General features: G+C 37.7%; 1 protein-coding gene across 4 annotated transcripts in view; it reads right to left on the minus strand.

Annotated features, from left to right (window-relative positions):
* Nucleotides 1-1,734: 1,734 nt before the first annotated feature.
* The window catches only part of LOC5578271 (pyridoxal phosphate homeostasis protein), a 33,145-nt gene continuing 12,185 nt past the window's right edge, over nucleotides 1,735-22,694 (minus strand). Inside the window, exons 1-6 of one of the 4 annotated variants that reach the window (XM_021837248.1) lie at nucleotides 19,495-19,605; nucleotides 19,231-19,367; nucleotides 14,042-14,254; nucleotides 13,817-13,970; nucleotides 12,753-12,994; nucleotides 1,735-2,155 (exon numbers count right to left, since the gene is read on the minus strand). In XM_021837248.1, the coding sequence (XP_021692940.1) occupies nucleotides 2,081-2,155; nucleotides 12,753-12,994; nucleotides 13,817-13,970; nucleotides 14,042-14,254; nucleotides 19,231-19,323 (777 nt within the window). In that variant the 5' untranslated portion in view covers nucleotides 19,324-19,367; nucleotides 19,495-19,605 and the 3' untranslated portion in view covers nucleotides 1,735-2,080. Of the gene's footprint in view, nucleotides 2,156-12,752; nucleotides 12,995-13,816; nucleotides 13,971-14,041; nucleotides 14,255-19,230; nucleotides 19,391-19,429; nucleotides 19,606-22,694 lie in introns of those variants that run through there. The other 3 variants (XM_021837251.1, XM_021837249.1, XM_021837250.1) reach the window with 3 other exon arrangements.

A 22,694-nucleotide genomic window follows, 5' to 3' on the forward strand; every position in this document is an offset into this window, starting at 1 on the left:
ACTGCAACATTGCAGGCTGCGCTGCGTTATTCTCCAACAATACCTCAAAATGATAATAGACTGGTTGTTTCAGTGGCGCTAGATTGTACCGAAGCGGGCGTCGGTACCGTACATCGTTGATGACGGATAGCTTTTGGCGCAGTTTTACCATCATCAGATAGTGGTCGGAGTCAATATTAGCGCTTCGATAGCTTCTGACGTCGGTTATGTCGGAGAGGTCCAACGATCAAAACGTGGTCGATTTACGCTTCTGTCTCTTGAGGCGATCACCAGTTGTACCGATACGGGAGGCTGTGCTGGAAATAGGTGCTACGAATGGCCATATTCTATGGCTGCAAATCCTATTATGCGCTTATCAATCTTCTATATGTTTCGCCGGAAGCGTAATACAATGCATAGTGAATGATAACTTGCAACATAGGTCATTTACAAGAAGGGGTTATGTACCAGTATTCGCCACCTCAAGGAAATATTCTTTTCATAAATTAATCCACAAACTTATGGATATTGTCAATGTTTTAAACGAAAGCTATCAATCCAAGCTGAACAGGGAAAATACAAGAACTGGTTAGAAAGGAAAAATATAAGCACTAGTTCATTGTTTTCTTATTTTAAATTGAGGTGATACGTACTGTAAACACTTCCACCAGTATTCGCCACGTTTTTTATTTCGGTTCCTGAATTCGCCAGCTACGCCAGTTTCTTAAGGAAAATTATATATGTGTTTCTATTATTTTCTCAATTAATTTTAAGGTTCCTGATAATGTTGCCATATAATTTGAAGGCGATTAAATGGGCACTAAATGATTTATAGTGCAGTGAAACGACAAATTCCGGTACGCCTTCCCCACTTCCAGGATTTTCTGAAGCCGTGACCTTATAGAAGAGCATCAATTTAATGAGTGCAAGTCTTCGCCAGAAGTATAATAGAATTCATATTGATATCATGTTGCATATCTCAATATGCAGTGTATTTCACTTCCGGTGGAACATCTTGAAGATTGATGTGTCGCTTGATGATGATGCCCAAGGAACCTCTTCCATTGAATCTGGAATTTTCCATAATGGTGTCATATGTGCTGAAAGAGTCGGAGTATACTAAATGGTCGGAATATACGATTCAATTACAAACACTGTAGTTTTGTTTGATCCGTGCAAAATAATTATGGAAATGTCTCAAATGACTTTCGGACAGACCCTACGGGACATCCGTATGAATCCGGAGCCGACCGCCCGTCCTAGCTTCCAAGTACGACTCATGAAACTTGAATAGTGTTGTGTCAAAATTTCATTGAAGGACAGGATCTGTTATTGATTTCTTAATTTTCAAAAGCAATTCTTGCGTTTAAAATCAAGAAAATTTACATGAAAATGAATTCACTGTATTCTATTCTCCAATCGAAACACACTTTTATCGAATATTTTTTAGTTTTAAGCAGAAAAACGTTCTTGAAGTTTTGATGATTACGATGATTACGATGACGGTTCCGTGAACGTTAAAATAGGCTGAAAATTTTGATAATTAGAGCCAAAAGATCATGAAAATTTGGTTATAAAAAATAGGTCAGGGATGCAAAGGTTATCCATCATTTACGATTTACTATCGATTTTTAATAACAATGTACGATAAATTAACAAGTTGCAGGAATTCAAATTACCCTTGGTAGATAGCCGTTGATATGCTCGAAGTAATAATACGATTCTCAATCGTAAAGAGACATGACAAAAAAACAATACAATATAACGACTGACGCAAAGCGTGAATTTTATTTTTATGCTCAACGTCCCATTCATCAACCAATCTCGAACGCAACAAAACTAACGTAGTGGCTCAACTTGTGACACCTTCTCTTCTCAATTTTACTTTCGATATATAAAAATAACAAACAGAATTCCATACGCCACGACCACCTTTTCTCACATCCGAAAATCGGCAAATCGGTTCAAACATCTGTGTGACTAAACAATTGCGCGTTTTCCACCCCCTGCTGGTGCGTTTCCATTCTCCCGTTTTTCGTTCGGTCAGCAGCGCGTGGGTTGCCGTAGTGAAGTGAGTAACGGTGCGATGGGTGAAAAATTCCTATGCTTCGTTTTTCTTCGCTCGGGCTCCGAAAATAGAACTGCCTACGCGTACGATTGTGCTGCCCATCTCGATCTGCAAGAGAGTCCGAACAAAACAATATGCATACATATGAGCGGTAATGGTGATTAGGGTGGTCTACAATGATTAAATTACAAAAATCTTAGGTTACATCTGCTCTATTTGTTCATTTGGATCCCCTGAAGCTACTGAGATAGTTTGTGCGGGATTCGTCATCTCTAAGGGGAGCTAAGCGAACTAAGAGTTTGTATGGAACAAATAGAGCAAACGTGTGGGGAAAACGGTTCCAATGACGTTTTTGACCATAGGTGGAATTTATTTTATTATTGATAATAAGATTCTTCAACCAATATAGAAGAAACTTCTACAAGCTGGATGGCTTTTTATTGAGAAACCAGTAAGTCATACTTAGTTCAACAATAATTTAACTTCGGCTTTCCTCTGGGTGGAACGGACAACACCGCAAGCAAAAGTTTTTTTTTTCAAAAGTGCTCCGATTTGAATTGAAATGTATGAGTCAAATTCTGATTCAATAAATATTAGACCCGTATTTATTGTTTTGGCATAAAGCTGCCCCTGTTCAGTTAGGGTGTCCCAAAAACTTTTTTTCTGCCTGTTTCAATCCGGGTTATATCGAATCCTGCTTTCCTCAGGTATAACTTTTGTGTTTCTTAACGAAAAGACTTCCGGGTTGTTAAATTGATTGGAGAATTTTCAAATCGATTACACAACGTAACAAAAATAATAGCTTTGCGTGTCTCAAGGATCAAACCATGTGTCTCATATAAATTTGGGGTAGCTAAATCCGATGCCGATCGCAGAAATGTTTCCACACGTCACAATTTTGTGCTACAGGTCACCGAAGTTATACTAAAAACTGGTTCCACAAATTTAAACAATAACAAACTTTCTAGTGCCGAATTGGAATTAAATGTTCATGGAGGATATACCATTTTGTTTCAAATTCCGGTCATGACTCGTATTCCGAACACTCGTCTTTTTACATCGATTTTTCATTAAAAAAAACCCTCAAATTTTTTCACAGAATGATCAATTATTTTATAAAACAAGTCCTGTTGCAAACCATCGTAAATTTGGTTTCCAGGGCTACCTCTTTGGTCCCTTGAAACGAAGTTGCACTGATTTTGTGTTCCAAAACTCGTTACCTCCCTAGCTCGATGGTCCATTCATTTATTTGGTTCTACATAAATCAACTTGATAAAACCTCACCAACAATATATCGCCAATTCACTCGATTTTTGGCCGCCTCTCTCCATCCTCGTCGTCGACCCACGCTCTCTGGGTCCTGGTGCACCTGGTCTATCCACCTAGCACTTCTGTTACGCTCTAGACGATATCCCCCTCTGTGCTCATGCACTCTGCGCAGTCTGCCAGTGGTTTGCTCTTGGATGTTGAGCAGCCTTTACATCTTCCTCCGTTTCTTTGTCTACTTCCGTCGTTCATCCTCTTATTTTCTTCTCGCTTCCTTTTCCTACTGACTTCCCCCAGCGTCGAAGGTTGTTACCAGTACCGGTTGGAGAAACGCCCGCATTGATGGTGCCCCGTCTACCGGTGGCTAACGCAGGGGAGATCTTCGTCAGGCTGACTTGAGTACCGAGGTCGGTCAAACGATTCTGGTTGGGGATTGACACCCGGTTCATTAGCATATGCCTGGCACTACTCTCTGCCTTGCATTCCACTGCTTTTCCAGTCAGTTTCTCTACAAGGTAGACGTTATCTCCACCACGATATTGTTCACCAGATTCCAAGGGTTAGGATCGCTTACCATTCTGTGTGCATTGTAGTCCTGTCCAAAAGCAGCCGCCGTCGCGCTTCGTTTCATGTTGAACCTCGGGCAATCGAAAACAACATGTTCTGCCGTTTCCTTCCTCTCACTACACAAAGGACAGAACGGTGACAGCGCGTGGCCGAACCGATACAAATACTGTTTGAAGAAACCGTACTCTGACAGGAACTGTGTCAGGTGGAAGTTCACTTCGCCGTGCATTCGGGATGAGTCGGTGGGTCCACCTTCCTTTCTCGGAGGCATCCCATTCTTGCTGACACTTGACCAGTGATCCGATCCTCTTCAATTTCCTTGCCTGTCTAATGCCTCTCCGCTGATATCACTCGATGTATTCTCCCAAGGTGATGCAAAGCGGAATCATCCCGGTGATCACACATACTGCCTCCGACGGTATTGTCCTGGTGCGCTTGCAATTCTCATGACACCATGGCTGCACCCCAGACCGGAATTCCGTATCTCAGTATCGACGATGATACGCTTGCCAGAAGACGCCTCCTACTGCTTATCTGGCCATGAGCGTCCGGCATGATCCTGGTAAGTGCGTTGGTCGCATTTGCCGCCTTCTCACATGCATAGTCGACGTGACTGTTGAAGTTTAGCCGATCGTCTATCATCACGCCCAGATGTCTAAGCAACCGCTGTTATACTATGACATGTCCCCCGACGGTAATCTCAGCGTGTTTAACCACTTTGTGATTGCTGACTAGTAGCACCTCCGTTTTGTGGTGGGCGGGTACGCTAGGATCGCCACTTTAAGGGCCACATTCGGTATACCATCCGGTCGGGAGGCCTTTCTCACCTTCAATGCTTTCGTTGCTGCTACATGCTCGTCATTGGAGATCTGACGACTTACGGCGTTTACTTCTTCCTGTTCGACATACGGTGTTGGTGGGCACGTTGTCAGATCATGCTCATGTCAGACCCTCGACAATAACCCTCAGCTTATGAGCACACGTTTCAATCGCCATTGATGGACCCTTGACTTTCGCCATGACCACTCGATAAGCGTCCCCCCAGGGGTTGGCGTCAGCTGCTCGGCACAGCTTCTTGTAGCACTCGGACTTGCTTAGCGTTATCTCGCGCTTAAAAGCAGCACTGGCTGCTTAGAATACGACCTTTCGCTCCTTTTTGACTTCTACGTTCCTTGCTCTTTGGTAACGCCTCTTTTCTTGTTGAAGCGACTCGAGCTGCTTGGCGTATCTTTCAATACTATTTGCTGGCCTTAATCGTACTTAACAAATCGGAAACTACGTGTAATGATTGGCTCTGAAAAATCAGTTGAATTCAACAATTTATCTGGTGTACCACAAGGAAGCAATCTCGGACCCTTACTATTCTCGCTTCATCAACGACCATCGGCAATCGTAATTTGGAGCGTATTGACCACGTACGGGACTTGGGCGTTATTTTGGATACTGCTCTCATTTTTCGCATCCATTTTGAAGACATTATTTCCAGAGCTAATCGACAGTTAGGATTTATCATTAAAATCTGTGACGAATTCAAAGATCCTCTGTGTCTCCGTTCACTATACTGCGCACTTGTACGATCACTGTTGGAATCCAATGTTGTTGCCTGGTGCCCATATCAGTTGACTTGGATAAACAGAATTGAAGCTGTCCAAAAAAAATTTATAAGGCGTGCACTTCGCTTTCTGCCCTGGCGTGATCCGGTGAACTTGCCTCCGTACGAGCATCGATGCCGTCTTGGACTTGATACACTGGTCAGCAGAAGATCCGCACAGCAGGCTGGATTTGCAGTGAAGATGATACTTGGAAAAATAGACGCACCAGAAATCCTGTCTCAGTTAAATTTTTATGCACCGGAACGAATCCTGCGACAGTGAAACTTTTTCATGGCTGGAGGCAGCAATACGGTTTACGGACAACACAACCCGATCAATGCCGTACAGACGGTAATCAATGAAGCATATGAATTGTTCGACTTCAACATGACTGCAGCTGCATTCCAGAGAAGTGTACTGCAAAGGGGTACCCATGGAGCATGAATGCAACATTAGATTCATCAAACAGACTTCCAGGCGAGAATATGTCCAATAACTTAACGTTAGACAAAATTAGCTACATGTCTCTTTTTGTTTTTTTTTTTTTCAGATGCTGACGGAGAATACCTCTGTATATTTGCAATATGTACTTGACTCATTTTTAAATTGTATGTCCTGCTTACTTAATGTGTTTAGTGTATTTTTATAAGTCATGTTATTTTATGTAGAAAGATATTTGAAAAGATGCGGGGTTTTTACGTCTTTTGGAGACTGGCCACCACCTCAATATTCATTAAGACAAAAGTCAGATGAAGGAAATAAAAAAAGGCAAGCAGCGTGAAGGGAGTTGAGTGTCTCTTTAAGAGATAGCACAGTACAGTTTTCGGCGAAGTTTCAGTACGGTCTACCTTTAGGAGTTGAGGATCTGGGCCTTCAAATGTCAGTGAATTTCAATTGAAATGGCATTTTAAATTCGTGAATTGCATCGCCTTTTTTAAAATTTTCAAAACCAGTTTTTTTGCTCAAAATTTAAGCAATGTTCAAGAAAATCTATCAATGCATTCAACTTGCCATCTGGATTGCGATGATAGATTTTTATGAGGATTTCTTTAAATTTGGTTTTTCATTTTTGAAGATTGCTGTTGATTGAATGATGGATTCTTGAGCCTTAAAATATATAATTATTGAACCTAACCATATCGTTCTGATATGTTCGATTACTATAGTCGGCAATGCTTTCCAAAGTAAAATCTCCAATGGAAAATGTGAAAATCAGTTTTTTGGTACAGTATTTGACATTTTCCGACTCTGTTGAGGATCACGCTTTTATTTAAGAACTTGACCGGTACATGTGTATTTTCAAACTAGCACTACATGAACCTTGAGGTACAGAAACGTAACCTTTGGAACATATGATATCTCAGGATCCTGATGACTTGGAAGGTTGTTGTCTTCGGAAGAGTTGTTAAATTGTTCAAGGGCTGACATGCGGTGGTCATTCAGATACGGAGCTCCGGCAGCACGTGGGCACGCACCATGAATTTTACCGATATCTCAGGATCCTGATCCCCTAGAAAGAAGGCGTCATTGTTGTTGTTCATTAGCTTAAGGTGAAGATGAATCGAAGCCAAACCTCAAATTTTCAAGAGCACGGATCTGGAGAACCAAACACTCGTTTAAGCTGAAAACTTAATCGATTGGTCACTCGCTGGTGGCGACCAATCGATTAAGTTTTCAGCTCAAACGGATGTTTGGTTCTCCAGATTCGTGCTCTTGAAAATTTGAGGTTTGGCTTCGATTTATCTTCACCTTAAGGACTATTATTATTTTAGCCAAGAGACTCCACATTTTGCCACCAGGCGACGCAAGTGATCATGAAACTTTTGTTTTGCAGATATCCGTAGGATCTTGACCACATTGAAAGAAGGTGTCTTCGGCAAAGTTGTTAAATATATCGAGGATAATCATTGTTCGAGCTAGTTGATTCAAAACTTTGCCGCCTGGTGGCATAAGTGAGCTTGAAACTATTGTTTTGCGGATATCTCAGGAGATTGACCACATAGGTAAATTGCGTATGCGGCAAACTTGTTCAGTAGGTTAATCATAGGACTATCATTATTTTAGCCAAGAGATTTGAGATTTTGCCACCTGATAGCGCTAGTGAGCATGAAACTTGACCTCTTCAGCAAAAATGTTCAGTAGCTCAAGGGCTATCATTATTTGAGCCGTAAGATTCAAGATTTGCATGAAACTTTTGTGAAGCTCAGAATTGTTGTTGGCAAGCGGGAGCACCACGAAGAACCTTGCATTCCATTCTGACATTACTATAGGAGTGAGGCGTCGAAGTTGTGCCATGCCTACTAGATCGTTTGATGTCCGATCCGATGTTACATTCTCGGAGTTCTTTCAACAGGCTTTTGATTGTCAACCATCATAACAGGGTTGGAAGACAAGATCTATGACAATGTTCATTCAGTACCACACATCCTCCCTCTTCTCAGGAAAAAAAAAAAAGTTTGAAGTGATGAGTTTTCACATCGTTTTCGTCATCACGAAAGCTTTCAGGAATTCAGGATGTATATTGCACATCGCTAAGAACTTCACCGATGTATACTGTTTCATATCTCAACTGTTCACTTGTACATGCGACTTTGAAACATTTTTCCGTTGTAGGATACCCACACAATCAGAACGGCGTTGAAATTATTGATCGGTTGAATGTCGTTCCATACATTAGAAACGGCAAGCTAATTATATGAAATGACATATCTAAGACGAATTTTGGACAAAATATTGCTATCAATAAACTGACATATATGCGTTCAACAGAGTAGCATCAGTGTTTGACTTTCATCTTGTTGTACATTCAATCCACCGTACTTTCACGGAAATACTCACTCAAAGACTTGTTTGACTGTTGCTACTTGTTTTGATATAACATATCTACTAAGTTACTAGCCATCATTGTGCTTACATATTTTATTCTGTAGATACATTTTCGACCGCCAGTCGCGCATGCATGTGAACATCACTTTTATTAGGAACCAATTTGTGACCACTAGTCGCGATAGCAAGTGTACACCACCATTACTTAGAGCAAATATACGACCACCAGTCGAGTTAACAACATCAATAGCAGTTACTATGAACAAGTATGCGACCACCAGTCGCGGTAGCAAGTGTACACCACCATTGCATAGAACAAATATACGACCACCAGTCGAGCTTACAACATCAATAATACTTGCTAGGAACAAGTATACGACCACCAGTCGAGTTAACAACATCAATAGCAGTTACTATGAACAAGTATGCGACCACCAGTCGCGGTAGCAAGTGTACACCACCATTGCATAGAACAAATATACGACCACCAGTCGAGCTTACAACATCAATAATACTTGCTAGGAACAAGTATACGACCACCAGTCGAGTTAACAACATCAATAGCAGTTACTATGAACAAGTATGCGACCACCAGTCGCGGTAGCAAGTGTACACCACCATTGCATAGAACAAATATACGACCACCAGTCGAGCTTACAACATCAATAATACTTGCTAGGAACAAGTATACGACCACCAGTCGAGTTAACAACATCAATAGCAGTTACTATGAACAAGTATGCAACCACCAATCGCGGCAATAATATTTTTTTAATTGCAACCACCAGTCACGTTAAGGACATTTTTTTTCAAACATGTTATTATTTTTTTTAACATGGCATTTACAGTATTGGACAAAACATTTGCAACTTTTTCGATTTTCCATACAAAATGACCAACTTTGGTAAGCTATATCTTAGTTATTTATAAACCGATTTGAATGAAATTTTGACAGAACATCAGATATAACTTGAATTTTAACATATATTTTTGTGTATTTTTTCCAATCACAAGTTCAAAAGCAGTAACGGTTTGACTAAAGTCAATATTTTGACGATTTTTTATAAATGACATAACTGAACATATTGAAGGAATAGCTTCATGGTATCTTCAGCAAAGTTGTAGATTTTAACAAGGTGAACAAGTTTGCTGAAGACAGTTTTTGTGTAGGGCTATCAGATTTGGAGATAAATAGTTTTGAATTTTTCGTCGAAAATTACGCTTTAGATAAACCGTTATAATTTATATACCCATGATTGGAAAAATCACTCAAACATATATGTTAAAATTCAAGTTATATCTGATATTCTGTCAAAATTTCATTCAAATCGGTCTATAAATAACTGAGATCTAGCTTACCAAAGTTGGTCATTTTGTATGGAAAATCGAAAAAGTTGCAAATGTTTTGTCCAATACTGTATTTAGAAATAATAATGAATTAAGTAGATTTGAATAGTTTGGATCTCACCGGTTATCGACACAATATTCACAAATTTCACCGATTCAGTATGCTTCACACTTAACTTGTTCGTTGAACATTACGGGATACACAATGTACTGAAGCAAATAGGAAAGAAAACAATCATGTGCATTATTGGTCAAATTTGACCAAAACATCGATAATACTGAATCGATTAAAATTCGATTCGTCCTTTGTATCGATTTTATTTAAATCGATTCGATTTCTTCACTCGTAAGCAAATTTACAAGAACAACGACTCAAAATAAGATCAAATCCCTTGTTTTAGGATTTCATGTTGTTTCAACATCAAAAAATCGATTAATTGGAACGAAAAATCTACTTTTGGAACACCAATTCAAAATCGCCCATGGTTAGGAATATTTGCACACACTTACATTCATTTTTTCACTCTATTTTATTTTATTGAAATTATTTTGTTTTTATTTGAAAGCAGGAGAGATAAGATATAGAAATGTGTGTATCAGCACAGAAGAAACGATGAAATGATCACATACAACCAAAGCGAAGTTTTATTATTATTTATACAGAAATTTGCACACTTGATAAATGTTACGGAGTTTTTTTTTTGATTGAAATAACTAATTGATAAGTTATACAAATTGATTAATATTCATGAAAACCACTAATAACTTTAACACTTCAGTTCTCTTCTGCAAAATTACATTATTTTACAAATTATACTTAATTATACAATATTTTTTTATACACGTTTTGTACGGATATGCTCAATTGACTTCTGCAAAAAAAATAGTTCAGTTCCTAACGTTATTCTTTTTTCCGTTCAACCTATGCAGAAAATAGGTCCCTGATAAAAGCAGAATGCGCACTTCATAACTTAGATGAATCAGCTCGAAATGATCATAATCTTTGAATCGGATAAAATAGATGAAACACTTTCTACTACATTCAAATATTTCCATCGAAGCAATCTGTTTGAATTCAAATGCAAATCAAAATATTCACTTCAAAGCCTGCATCGCGCAACTCAAATAGTTGAGGTGATGCTGGTGTTCAATAAGAGCAACAACAAGAACAGAGAGAAACATTGCTGGTTCAGCGAGTAGTGATGCGGCTAATGCATATTAATGTCATATCCTCTTCAATCAGTTTTCTATTATTCATAGAAAATACCACATTGCTGTTTACTTACAGATGCCTTTTTATCAGATTCAAACTTCACTGCACAATCACTCTGAATACATATTTTCACACGCGGTTTAAGAAGCACTCGGCACAAATACATTTCCTAGTGGACATTCCCGCTTGCTATCGAATCCAGGCTCTCCAGGAAAAACGAAAATTTATTTAAATTCTGGCAGGTTCGCCAAATGTGAAGCTCAGAATTGTTGTTGGCAAGCGGGAGCACCACGAAGAACCTTGCATTCCATTCTGACATTACTATAGGAGTGAGGCGTCGAAGTTGTGCCATGCCTACTAGATCGTTTGATGTCAACCATCATAACAGGGTTGGAAGACAAGATCTATGACAATGTTCATTCAGTACCACATAACTTTTGTTTTGTAAATATCTCATTGAATTGTACTTTTTTCCCCGAAGAAGCCATCTGTCTGACCATCCAGAGTACAGAGACCACTCAGGGTCATAAGATATCTGCAATACAAAAGTTTCATGCTTGCTAGTACCATCAGGTGGCAAAATTTCGAATCCCTTGCCTAGAGTAATGGCTATCATATTGAGCTACTGAACAAGTTTGCCGAAAACGCCATATTTCTAAGTAATCAGGATCCTGAGATATGCGCATAACCCTAATGGCAGCATTCCGAGTGTTATAGCTTAAGTAACGATAGCACTCATTCTGCTGAACAACTTTTCCGAAGACTAAATCTTTCTAAGCAGCTTGGATCCTGAGATATCAGAAAAACAAAATGGCGATGCCTACTAGCGCCGATTGGTTTGCTAAATTCCGCATATCTACATCGATTTCAGTCAACTTGCACGCAAGCTTGTATGCAGATTTATGTGCTTATTTTTCCATAAAAAAACAGTTAACAGATCTTACAAATACATACGTTGAAACGAATTATGCAATACTTCCATGATTGAATAAGTATTATTTAATGAATTGTAGAAGTATTGTAAATGAATGTAAAAGAAACGAAGAATTTTGTATGAAGACGGCAAGCATGTCCAAAAATTCGTTTAAATCGATAATAAATCGAGCAACTTCAATTAAACTATGTCTTATACAAAAGTTCAAATTGTACTTTCCATTCTTAGTTGGTTGAATAACGAAAAATAATAATGCATCACAGTTTTAATTTCATATAAACATGAATAAAAACATTCAATTTTGATGAGCTGTACCACAAAATTGTGACGTACCGGAACATTTTTAATGGTGGTATCGAATTCCTCAGGCCCAAATTTTCTAAAGACACTTATTTTGATCTTTGAGACGCGCGGAAAGGTTATCTTATTTTTATTCAAATTGACCAGAATTTCGACCAGAGAATTTTGACATTAAAAACTTGAATATTGGTTAACTGGGGATAAGATTTTCAATTTAAGGCTAAGTAGCCCGTCATTCGTTTTGGCAGCCTTGATGACTTTTCAGCTTGCAATTTCAAATTGAAAAAACTCAGTCTTGACTGTTTATATTGACTTGAAAATGTATCACTGCATACGCTAACATGCATGAAGTATGTTGATACGATAAGGTTCACACCAGCTAAATATATGACCGTTGAACAAATTGAGTTTCTGGGATACCCTATGGAAATCCAATACAAAATTTATATATCTCAACCTTTTTGTCTAACCCCTGAATTAAGTCGATTTTCTCCAAACATTATGAAGCTCATTTAGTCCACCTTCCACTCTAACTTCCATAGTAGCTTTGGGTGATCCAAATCTGGGAGATATAACTTAAGATTTTCATAATTTGATTGTTTATATACAAAAATGGACCACCCTAATGCTCATTATAAAATTCGAATCGCAATCACCTACCGCCTGAACAAAGTCGTCGGACATTCCCATCGAAACCTGCAGCTCGGCTGGATCCCGTTCAAAGGTGCTACAAATGTCCTGATGGCACTTCATCAGTTCGATAAAGTCAGGATTCGGTCCGGTGGAGTAGTCGTGCCCAAAGCGACCAATCGTCATCACACCGTGGCATTTCAGGTTGGGACATTTCTCCGTCACAAAGCGGTACAGGTTCACGGCTTCGGCCGGTTGAGTTCCGTTTTTCTCTGTGGAAAGAGTGAATGGGGTGATTTAGTTTTGGCACAGACAAAATGACGTAACACTAGGGCGATTCAAAATTATAAAATGTTTGAAAATCCAATCTCCCATATCTGCCTTACCATAAAAACAGTGTTCTGTGAATTTTTCGGCTTTTTCGGTGGTCATTTTATGGTGGCCCAAAGACAATATGGGTTTACATGGAATTACTATGGAGAAATTTTGAAAAATGTTCCAAACAATTTAGTACTGTAATGTAAGTACAAACTAATCATAGGCTGTTGCTGAAAAATCAAATTCCTTTTCAGCTAATTTTGTTTGCGATTTTTGCAGGGCTATAATCCCATATGAAGCCATATAATAGCAAACAATTTCATGAATATCTCTTCTCCAATCCGTCGGACTGAATTGCTCTATTCAGAAAATTTCTTTATTAAGATCTTAAGAATGAGTTTTTACTATGGGATGACATGTTTGCGCTTACATTCCAGTACTAACGTATTTAGAACATTTCCCAAAATTTCTCCAGTAATTTCTACATAAATCTATAAAGCTGAAAATTTCACAGAACCCTATTTTTATGGTAAGGATGGTATAAAAGATAGGGAGATTTGGATTTTCAAACATTTTTGAATTTTAAACTCACAACCAAAAGCACGCGCATCTTTTTTTTTCGAGTTTGACAGGTCTTGTTACACAAAACAGTATTTCGTGCAGCATGCTCACTAGATGATGTTAACTAGGCAATGGTTCTCAAAGGTATTTGTTCTTAGTAATACGTCTGTTTGTCTGTGGTCTGAGTTCAAGATTTGAGAAAAAATTAAATTTACCATCCTCTCCGCTAGTATTGATTTGTATGAGAACATTCAGATGTTGTTTCTCCGGTTTCTCTGCTTTCGTCTTTTCCCAGGCTTTATTAAGACCCTCAGCAAGTTTTGCATTGTGAACTGTCTGAATCATGTGCAGATTTGGGAGGTTTACGATCTGTGAGAGTGTACATAGATATTAGGATTAGACTAGCAAAAGAACCTACTATTAACTTATTTCAATCGTACCTTGTTGATCTTGTTTGTCTGTAGATGACCGATGAAGTGCCATCGGATATCCTTACAATGTTCCAAAATCCGTGGGTCGTTTGCCTTCTCGATCAGTTCCTGGACATAGTTTTCACCGAAGTCACGCTGCCCGATGGAGTACCCATCGAGGATCAATTCAATCGGTTTGGTTTTGCTTACGGCTACCAATAGCGGCTTGGGAGCGTTGATTGTCTGAAACAGAAGTGTTTTAGGAATAGATTATAAGAATGGCAAAATATTGATTTTAGACTCATTTTGCAGAAGAATGCTGGTTAAATTTTTAGCAGCAGAATAATGTTAACATAGTTTAACTTCTCCAGTGTACTAATTGCAGGGTGGCCAGTGAAAAGTAAATTTGAAATTCCCGGTATTTTATCAAACGACTTAAAGTACGAGTTTGATGGTCATACACCAAAGCACTCTAATCAGGGATAGGTGGAAAACATTTTTATAAGAGTAAGATTAATTTTTGTCGCGCATTTAATTTTTTGGACCCACAACTGTTTCTGCTATATTTTAGTGTGATCTATGAAACGATATTTTGTCGTCGGTCGTTTTAAGTACCTAATCGTAGAATTTGTTGTGAAAATGTTTAGTGTAAAAAATTGCTTGAACATTGTTGGTATGATGGGGTTTAGAATGAATCATAGTTTTAATATTAAGGTGAAGATGAATGGGAACCATACCTTGAAACGTCAAGAAAACTTGATCAGCTTAAAGCGCTATCTAGTTTTTAGACGTGTGTTCATGAAAATGGCTTCTATGCATCTTCACCTTAATCAAACTGACACACAGTTTTAGCTTACTTTAAACTTTTATCAATTGCCATACGTCAACATATAGTGATACCGAAAAATGATTGAAATACTATTACTCCCAGGATGCCAAAAGCATGTCTTCAGCAATAAAAAAATAGAAGTATTAAATGGGGGGGAATTTTAGTTTAGATTCATAGAAAGTTTCGAATGTAATTAATAAGACCTCATAAAATTCTTCATGCAACTTTATTAAAAAAACACTATTTGCTAGGCTTTTCTGTATTGAAAGGTTTTAACTTGTAGTGCAATCAATTATTATATTAAATAATTCTTCTGTAAGGCTATTTCTAAAATATCGATCAAATCTGTTTCAATTGCAAACATTTGAATAAAGATTCTGTTTTCATATACTATCCCTCGACTTTATTGACTAGTTTAGGATTCAAATGTTGAAGCTATAGTAAAAATCCACTAAACGATTGTATTGGAATTGTGCTGGTTGGAACATTAACTGTTATGCCAAATTTTCACCAAACGTTTCTGAAGATGTCAACAACCTATCCATGAAGCGGTTACCACAACGGCGTGGAATGTGATTGGCATCAATCAACGACAAAGGCATATCGACTGGTTCAATGAAGAGTGTCAGAGAATGACAGACGTGAAGAATGTAGCCAGAAGCCGGATAGAGTAAAGTGGGGCAAAAGTTCGAGTGGGGTAAGAGTTTCTTTTTAAGATTTCTAGCTCAATTCAAAACAAATCTTATAAATGTCATGGTGGTTCGAATGCTATTCAAGTAAGAGACTTTCAATCCAAATATCATAAAAATCGATTGAGATTTGGAAAAGTTATGGCTATTTGTTGTTTTGCGACGTGAATATTGTAATTTTTGTTCAAACTTTCGTTGCATGGAACCAATTGAAGATAAAATCTTTTTCAATATTTTATATAAGGGCGTTTCTAGACCTATCATAAGGTTGTTTTGAGGTGTATTAGTTTTTGCATAAATGCTTGAAAACAATTTTTGGCCCTTAGTGGGGCAAAAGTTCGAATCAGCGGGGCAAAAGTTCGACCCATGCATAAAATCACGGAAAAATTTGCAAATTGCCTAAAATTCACATATTATCTTCAAATTTAGTAAAATTTGTCTGATCGTGTGAAAACTGTCACCAAAATTTTACATTTCCACTTAGTTTTGCGAAAAACTGCTATTTTTCACTATATTACAATTAACCCGGTCTTGGGCAATTTTTTGATGAAAATTTAGTGTGTATTTTTCGTCAAACTTAAGTTTATGGCTGGTGTAAAGTATGCCTGTTATAAAAGTATCGATATTTTTTGTTTTAAACAGCGAACTTTTGCCCCACACTAGATTCGAACTCTTGCCCCACCGGTGGGGCAAAAGTTCGAATAAGACAATCAATTTTGAAACTGTTATAACTAAAAATGGGTAAATATTTTGACACAAGTTTGTTCAGCAAAATTATAGTCCATATGTTGAAGGTTCACTGTATGGTATTTGTTTTGTTTCAACTGCTATTGTATTCCTGGAAACTTTGATTATACCACTAAGGTCGAACTTTTGCCCCACCTTACTCTACTTGTGGTCGGTACCCGACACCACAGGAAGCGGTACAGGACAGTGAGAGCTGAAAAATAAACGAATTCACCTAATAAAGAAAAAGCAGCACGAAGTAAGTAGAGCAGCTTAAGCACAAGATAGGATAAACTGGAATGATATGCGGAGATTTTATGCAACGGTCACAATACCGTAACAGTGCCCGCCAGGTGCAGTGATCGAGACGGAATTTGCTGAGCACTTTCAGCAATTGTTGAACGATGAAAATGGAAATGTTGCAAAAAAAAAGGATGAACATTGATAATGACGACCAAGCTGTGGAGCAACCGACCATAGGGGAGGTTAAAAAAGCTATCAGCGAGCTGAACAACTGCAACTCTGCTGGGATGGACAAGATCCCGGTCAAACTTCTCAAGCACGGAATTGAGAACAAAAGAATGCTTACCGACTGTTCACGGAGCTTTTGCGACCTTTTGCAGACATTCGAGAGTCTACGTGGTTTTTCGCAGAACAAAGTTGATATTCAACAACTCTTACTGACTTTCTTGGGCTATGTGGACATCCGTAGACATTTGAAACATTTGTGGACATAAGTGGAGCTTAGCCAATCCTCGAGCCTTCGCTGGCTTTTACCAGAGATCTTAATTATCAAGGTAAACACTGTTTCTTCCTATTGGCCCAAACACTTCCAATTGCTCATAATTATTCAAATAAAATATGATAGATAACATAGGTACGTCACAGAATGATATAAATTTCATAGCTTCTGAGATATTTTTATCTTATATCAACCGTAAGAGCACTTATTTTGCTTTTGCTTTTCACATTATTCTCTAGTTATTCTATGGCATTATTCCAACGTATAAGGAGTATACTTGATGATTGAAGATCAAATGGTTTTCTACCCAATTGACCCTTTGTCCGTGTTTGGGGTCAATATGACCCCAGACCACTTTGATGGGGCTGTAACTTTTTTGTTAGTGAACGAATTTGGGAATTTTTTTCACACGTTGGTGAGTACGTTGTCTAGGCATTGGGGTCATATTGACCCCAAATTTAAATCGCTGTAAATTCGCGAAATACAAATGGATTTTCGATTTTTCTGCTGTTTTAGATAGCGAACTTAATCGAGTTTTACAAAAAATATAAGAAAATTTAAAAGGGGGCTGGTTTATCGCGAGGGGGAGGGGTATTGTAAAAAAGGTCCAAAAACAGCTTATTTTTGAAACTTTGGATGCATCTATGAAACAGTTATATATAAAAGTGTACTTTCTTCGTAGAAGATTTGCTTAAGGGAATGGACCCACATAGCACACATTAGTTAGTTTGAAATTTTACCGTGCGGTGGCACAAGATGCTTAGGATTTGGATGAATGATTTCTTCAGCAAAGTTGCTTATTGAATCATGGGCTACAAGCTGCAGGTCTGCTTTACTCAAAAACTGCCACTAGGAGGCGCTGGTGAGCATAAAATGTTTCACACTTATATCTCAAGTTTGAGTTATATTAGAAGACTTTTGTGTTTGGCAATGTACCGATGCACCAGTTCAGTATTTGACGTTTGAGCGGTGCCGTGTTATTTACGTGACCATGGAAACTAGTGAATTCGGTACCGCTCAAACGTCAAATTAGTGAACTCGTGCATGGTGTTAATTTCTTCGACGGCCACAAAATGCTTTTTCAGTTGCCATTAGGAGGAGCTAGTTGAGCATTGAAATTCAAAACTCACATATTCCAGGATGAAGAACAAATAGCAGGCTATGTTTTCAGTAAAGTTGCTAATTAACAAAGCCATGAGCAATGATTAGCATACCTGATTAGTATGAAATAGTGTCACAAGTTTGCATTTATGAGCATCAAATATTTAAAATCCATATGCCTCAAGATTCTTTACTCAATCTTGAAAATTTGTGCTTTCGGGAAAGTTCTACATTCGTTCACTATTATCGAATCAAATCAAGTTCATATGTGGGTTCTCCATAATCAGGCATTACGAAAATATGGTGAAGCAAACGAATACCAAAGGTTTCTAAAACCGTTAAATTCAATGCTTCCCAACTGAGAAGCAACGAACATTTTGTCGACAATACCTACAATACCCAGGGGCCTTCCTTAGCCGAGTGGTTAGAGTCTACGACTACAAAGCAAAGCCATGCTGAAGGTGTCTGGGTTCAATTCCCGGTCGGTCCAGGATTTTTTTTGTAATGGAAATTTCCTTCACTTCCCTGGGCATAGAGTATCATCGTACCGGCCACACGATATACGAATGCGAAGAAGGCAATTTTGGCAACGAAAGCTCTCAGTTAAAAACTGTGGAAGTGCTCATAAGAACTCTAAGCTGAAAAGCAAGCTGAGTAGAAACAGAAATTCGCCTCCGAATTAACATTATAATATCAAAGTTATTTGAATAGCAAATCAATATCATGGAGTTATTAGTTTTCTATTCAAATAACTAAGTTGGAAATTCTCGTGTTGTTTAAGTAGCAGATTTAAGTTATTAATTTTAGTGATCAACTAAATCATCTGAGTATTGCATTAAATTTTCATGTACCGGGATAGATTTGCTGGTTAAGCCGCAAATTTGGAAACACACCCTATAATGAAACAATCAAAAGCAAATATTTCAATCGCAATTACTTTCTGATCCAACTGAATTACATTATTGCTTTAATATTGCTCTTATTTATTTTAAGATTAATGTGATGAGATGTGCAACATTGTTGCCCAAAAAATGCATATTCATGCCATTCCTATCTATAGACTACATCAGCCACAACTCATTCCAATACGTGGGTAAATAGATTTTGCCGTAACACTTTCAAATGTACTCACCTGGGACCGCTTCCCGAAAGCATCGTCAATTTTGGCCAGCGTCTGACGGATTCCTAGTTTTACGTCCACTTCACCCATGATGCGTCGAATCATATAGCGAGATGGGATCGAGGGTCACGGAAAGACTGATGAGAAATCTACAAATGTAGGGCATATAATGCTAAAAGTTAGAGAAACGCCGTCGCGAATGTCACGTTACAATTTGTCAAACGGATCTGGAAGCTTAGGAAATGGCAAAATGATAGTGATGGAAGAAGAACTTACGGAAATCTCTTATCAGCCGGCTGGATGATGGAGTGGATGGGACCGAGTTATGTCAACAATAATAACAATAACAAACGCCATAGAAACACGAAAAGAGATTCTTGTTGGAAAGTGACCAACTCGTAGGTGGAGCGTTTATAAATTGATCAATTTGTGCACCAGCAGATGAAGTCGAATGTTGCGTGCAACTTTGCTTGGAAAAGCTTGTGTACAATTAATCATTTCTAACTGGATTCTTATTGGATAGCTCTACTAATTGGATTGAAATAAAAATGCCAGTAATTTAATTTTAACATAAAATCTTTCTGATATTTTGAAGCTACGGTTTATGCATATAATAAACATGTAACTTTATTTAAATTTGATGATCCATGAAGAAAAGCCAATAAACTGTTAGAACAAAAGGTTATCAATATTGCTTCAGTTCATGCTGATAACACTCGCTCATATAATTATGTGTGTAATATATATTTTTGATGAAAAGCAAACGAGAGTTGCATAATTTCAAACTAAAGAATTGAATTATAAATTCAAATCATGATTATTTTATTGTGTGTTTATACTAAATTGCGATACCACTTCTTCTACGGTTTAACGAGATCCAATAAGACCATAGGCCATACACGATTCACATCAACCAAAATGATCTTACACGATCGTAACCATAATTGCTGTAAAAGTACGATAACACTATTATAAAGTGTCATCGTCCCTTGCAGCATCCAAAACTTGAACGAGATTTCAGATCATAACGAGATCATTCACTGTTGTTGGTTTGAACTCTGTGCCATTTTGGCAGTCATAACAGAACGATTAAAGGTGTGAACGAAGACAAAGTGCTCTTGTACGGACTCGTGTTAAAACATGTTCTTTTGGCAGAGATCAGTTGAGAAATTCTTGTTCTGTTTTTTCAGATGAGGATATTGCCCGCCTTGCTTACCCATAATCACATGGAGACCGAAACTGGAAATGGTATTCTTCTGAAATTTGTGTTTTTTTTATTCATACACTTTACTTGTAAAAACGTGTAACACCGTATTGTCAACTAAAGTTACAGATCAAAACAGTTAAGCTATCAGTACACAAGGGCAAATACAGTCAACTCTGCAGAACTCGATATTGAAGGGACCATCGAGTTAGGGAAGTATCGAGTTACAGAACACAAAACCGGTGTAGCTGTGATCAAAGGACCTTTCGAGTTAGCCATGAAAACCGACTTTTACTATGGTTCTCTAACTTAACATCGAGATACGCAAGTTGTGAGAGGAGTATGTCTTTGTTTGGATTTAGATAGAGCCAAAAACTTGCTTGACGTTGTAAAAAAAATGTCTAAATAGCAACTGATGTCCGTCTGTTGATTAACACACTAAGTTTTTTTCGCCGAATATCGGTAAACGGATTTCTAAGATGGGCACCGCTGGTGCTCGGCAATCATAACGCCAAAAACTGATTTTATCGAGTCCCTCAACAATCATGACATAATCCATATTGTCTTGTTTTATTTTTATGCCGGAAATCTCAGCAAAAAAATTTGCCCATTAGCGGCGATCGCCTGTTGTAAAATTCAATTTCGACATTTGCTACTGAAATGAAAAATCATTGAAATATTGATTTAAAGATCAAAAGAGAACATCAGTCAATTGGATATATTTTATCAATTATCTACAGCATCGGACATATAAAATGCACCAAAGCCGTTTTCCCATACAAAATGGTCAACTTAAGAGAGCTATATCTCCGCCGTTTCTCTGCCGATTTTTCTCTTGTTTTCTATGACGAACTACAATTTGTGAAAACTATTGAAAAAGTTGTGTGAAAATTGTTGGTTTAAGAGTTACACATAGGTTGAATTTTGACATAAAAATGCACCAAGATGAAAAGTAATGTATCAGACAAATTATGCGTCGTATCATTTCGGTGTCTTCAGCGCATTTGTTCATTGCGTGGTAAGGACCAAATGCGTTGAAGACACAGAAAGGATAGACGCATTTAACTAGTATATCGGTCAAGGAGCAATTGCTTTCAGAAAAGCACATAAGCTTCACTCTCGGTCAACTAACAACTTCCAGAATTAGCTATATGAGCCTTACCCAAGGCTCATGTCTTCGTCCATTACTTTATAAATTTAACGTTTCAGATATTGATAATAGTTTGGAAGATCTATGCACGTTTGGGCAACTTGCAGATGATGCTATAGTCTCTGTAAATAGCCCCCGAGCGGAAAGTATTCAAGGACTATATCAAAATTACACTCTTAAAAATAATGAAAATTACTGCGGACGTAATTCACATTATGACTGAATGACACATGATGTGTTCTGAAAGATGTATTGAACGAAAAATGTAATTTTACATGATGAAGGTCATGAAAACGATGCCACTAAGATTGACATTTCCCGAATCAGACACCATCCTTTTAAAATGTGACACAAATCCACGTCATTTGGCTCGCATCTTTTATGTGCATCCAAAAGACGTAAAATCAAATGATTTTTTCGGAGTGTGTACCTCGATAATAATCTATCCACTTAGGCTAGTAATTTAGGAAACTGAGAAAATATTATTATATTTAAACTATATGTTTTAGCCAAAATTATGAAAAATTGTAAGCCCTTAGTAAAAATTGCAATATTTAAACAAATTCTGTAGATTTTGATCAAAATTATAGTAAATTTTAGATCCCATAAAATATTAATACAAAGTTATAAAAAAATGGCTCAAATAGAAAGGAGTACAGTAGAACATGGAGTTATCTAAATTTTCGTTGAATTTCAGATGTGCTTGATAGAAGTGCCTTGATAGTACAATCAAGAAAATGTATGAATTATCGAGTATATTCGTCTCTTCAGGATCATTTCAGGACATTGAGCACTGTAATTATGACAGTATCTTTCCAGAGAGCTGTGATAGTTTGCTGTATATTGATCCAAGAATAGTTTCAAAGTTTGTAATATAACCTTGATTGTTTTTATTAGTAAATAGAATGATTTTTATTGGAACAGCTAGGGCTCAAAGTTAGAAAATAGGAGATAAAAGATAGACAAGAGCACACAGAAGACAGATGATAGAAGATAGAAGATAGAAGATAGAAGATAGAAGATAGAAGATAGAAGATAGAAGATAGAAGATAGAAGATAGAAGATAGAAGATAGAAGATAGAAGATAGAAGATAGAAGATAGAAGATAGAAGATAGAAGATA

This window comes from Aedes aegypti, chromosome 1 (assembly GCF_002204515.2).
Source record: "Aedes aegypti strain LVP_AGWG chromosome 1, AaegL5.0 Primary Assembly, whole genome shotgun sequence".
Lineage (NCBI taxonomy): Eukaryota > Metazoa > Arthropoda > Insecta > Diptera > Culicidae > Aedes > Aedes aegypti.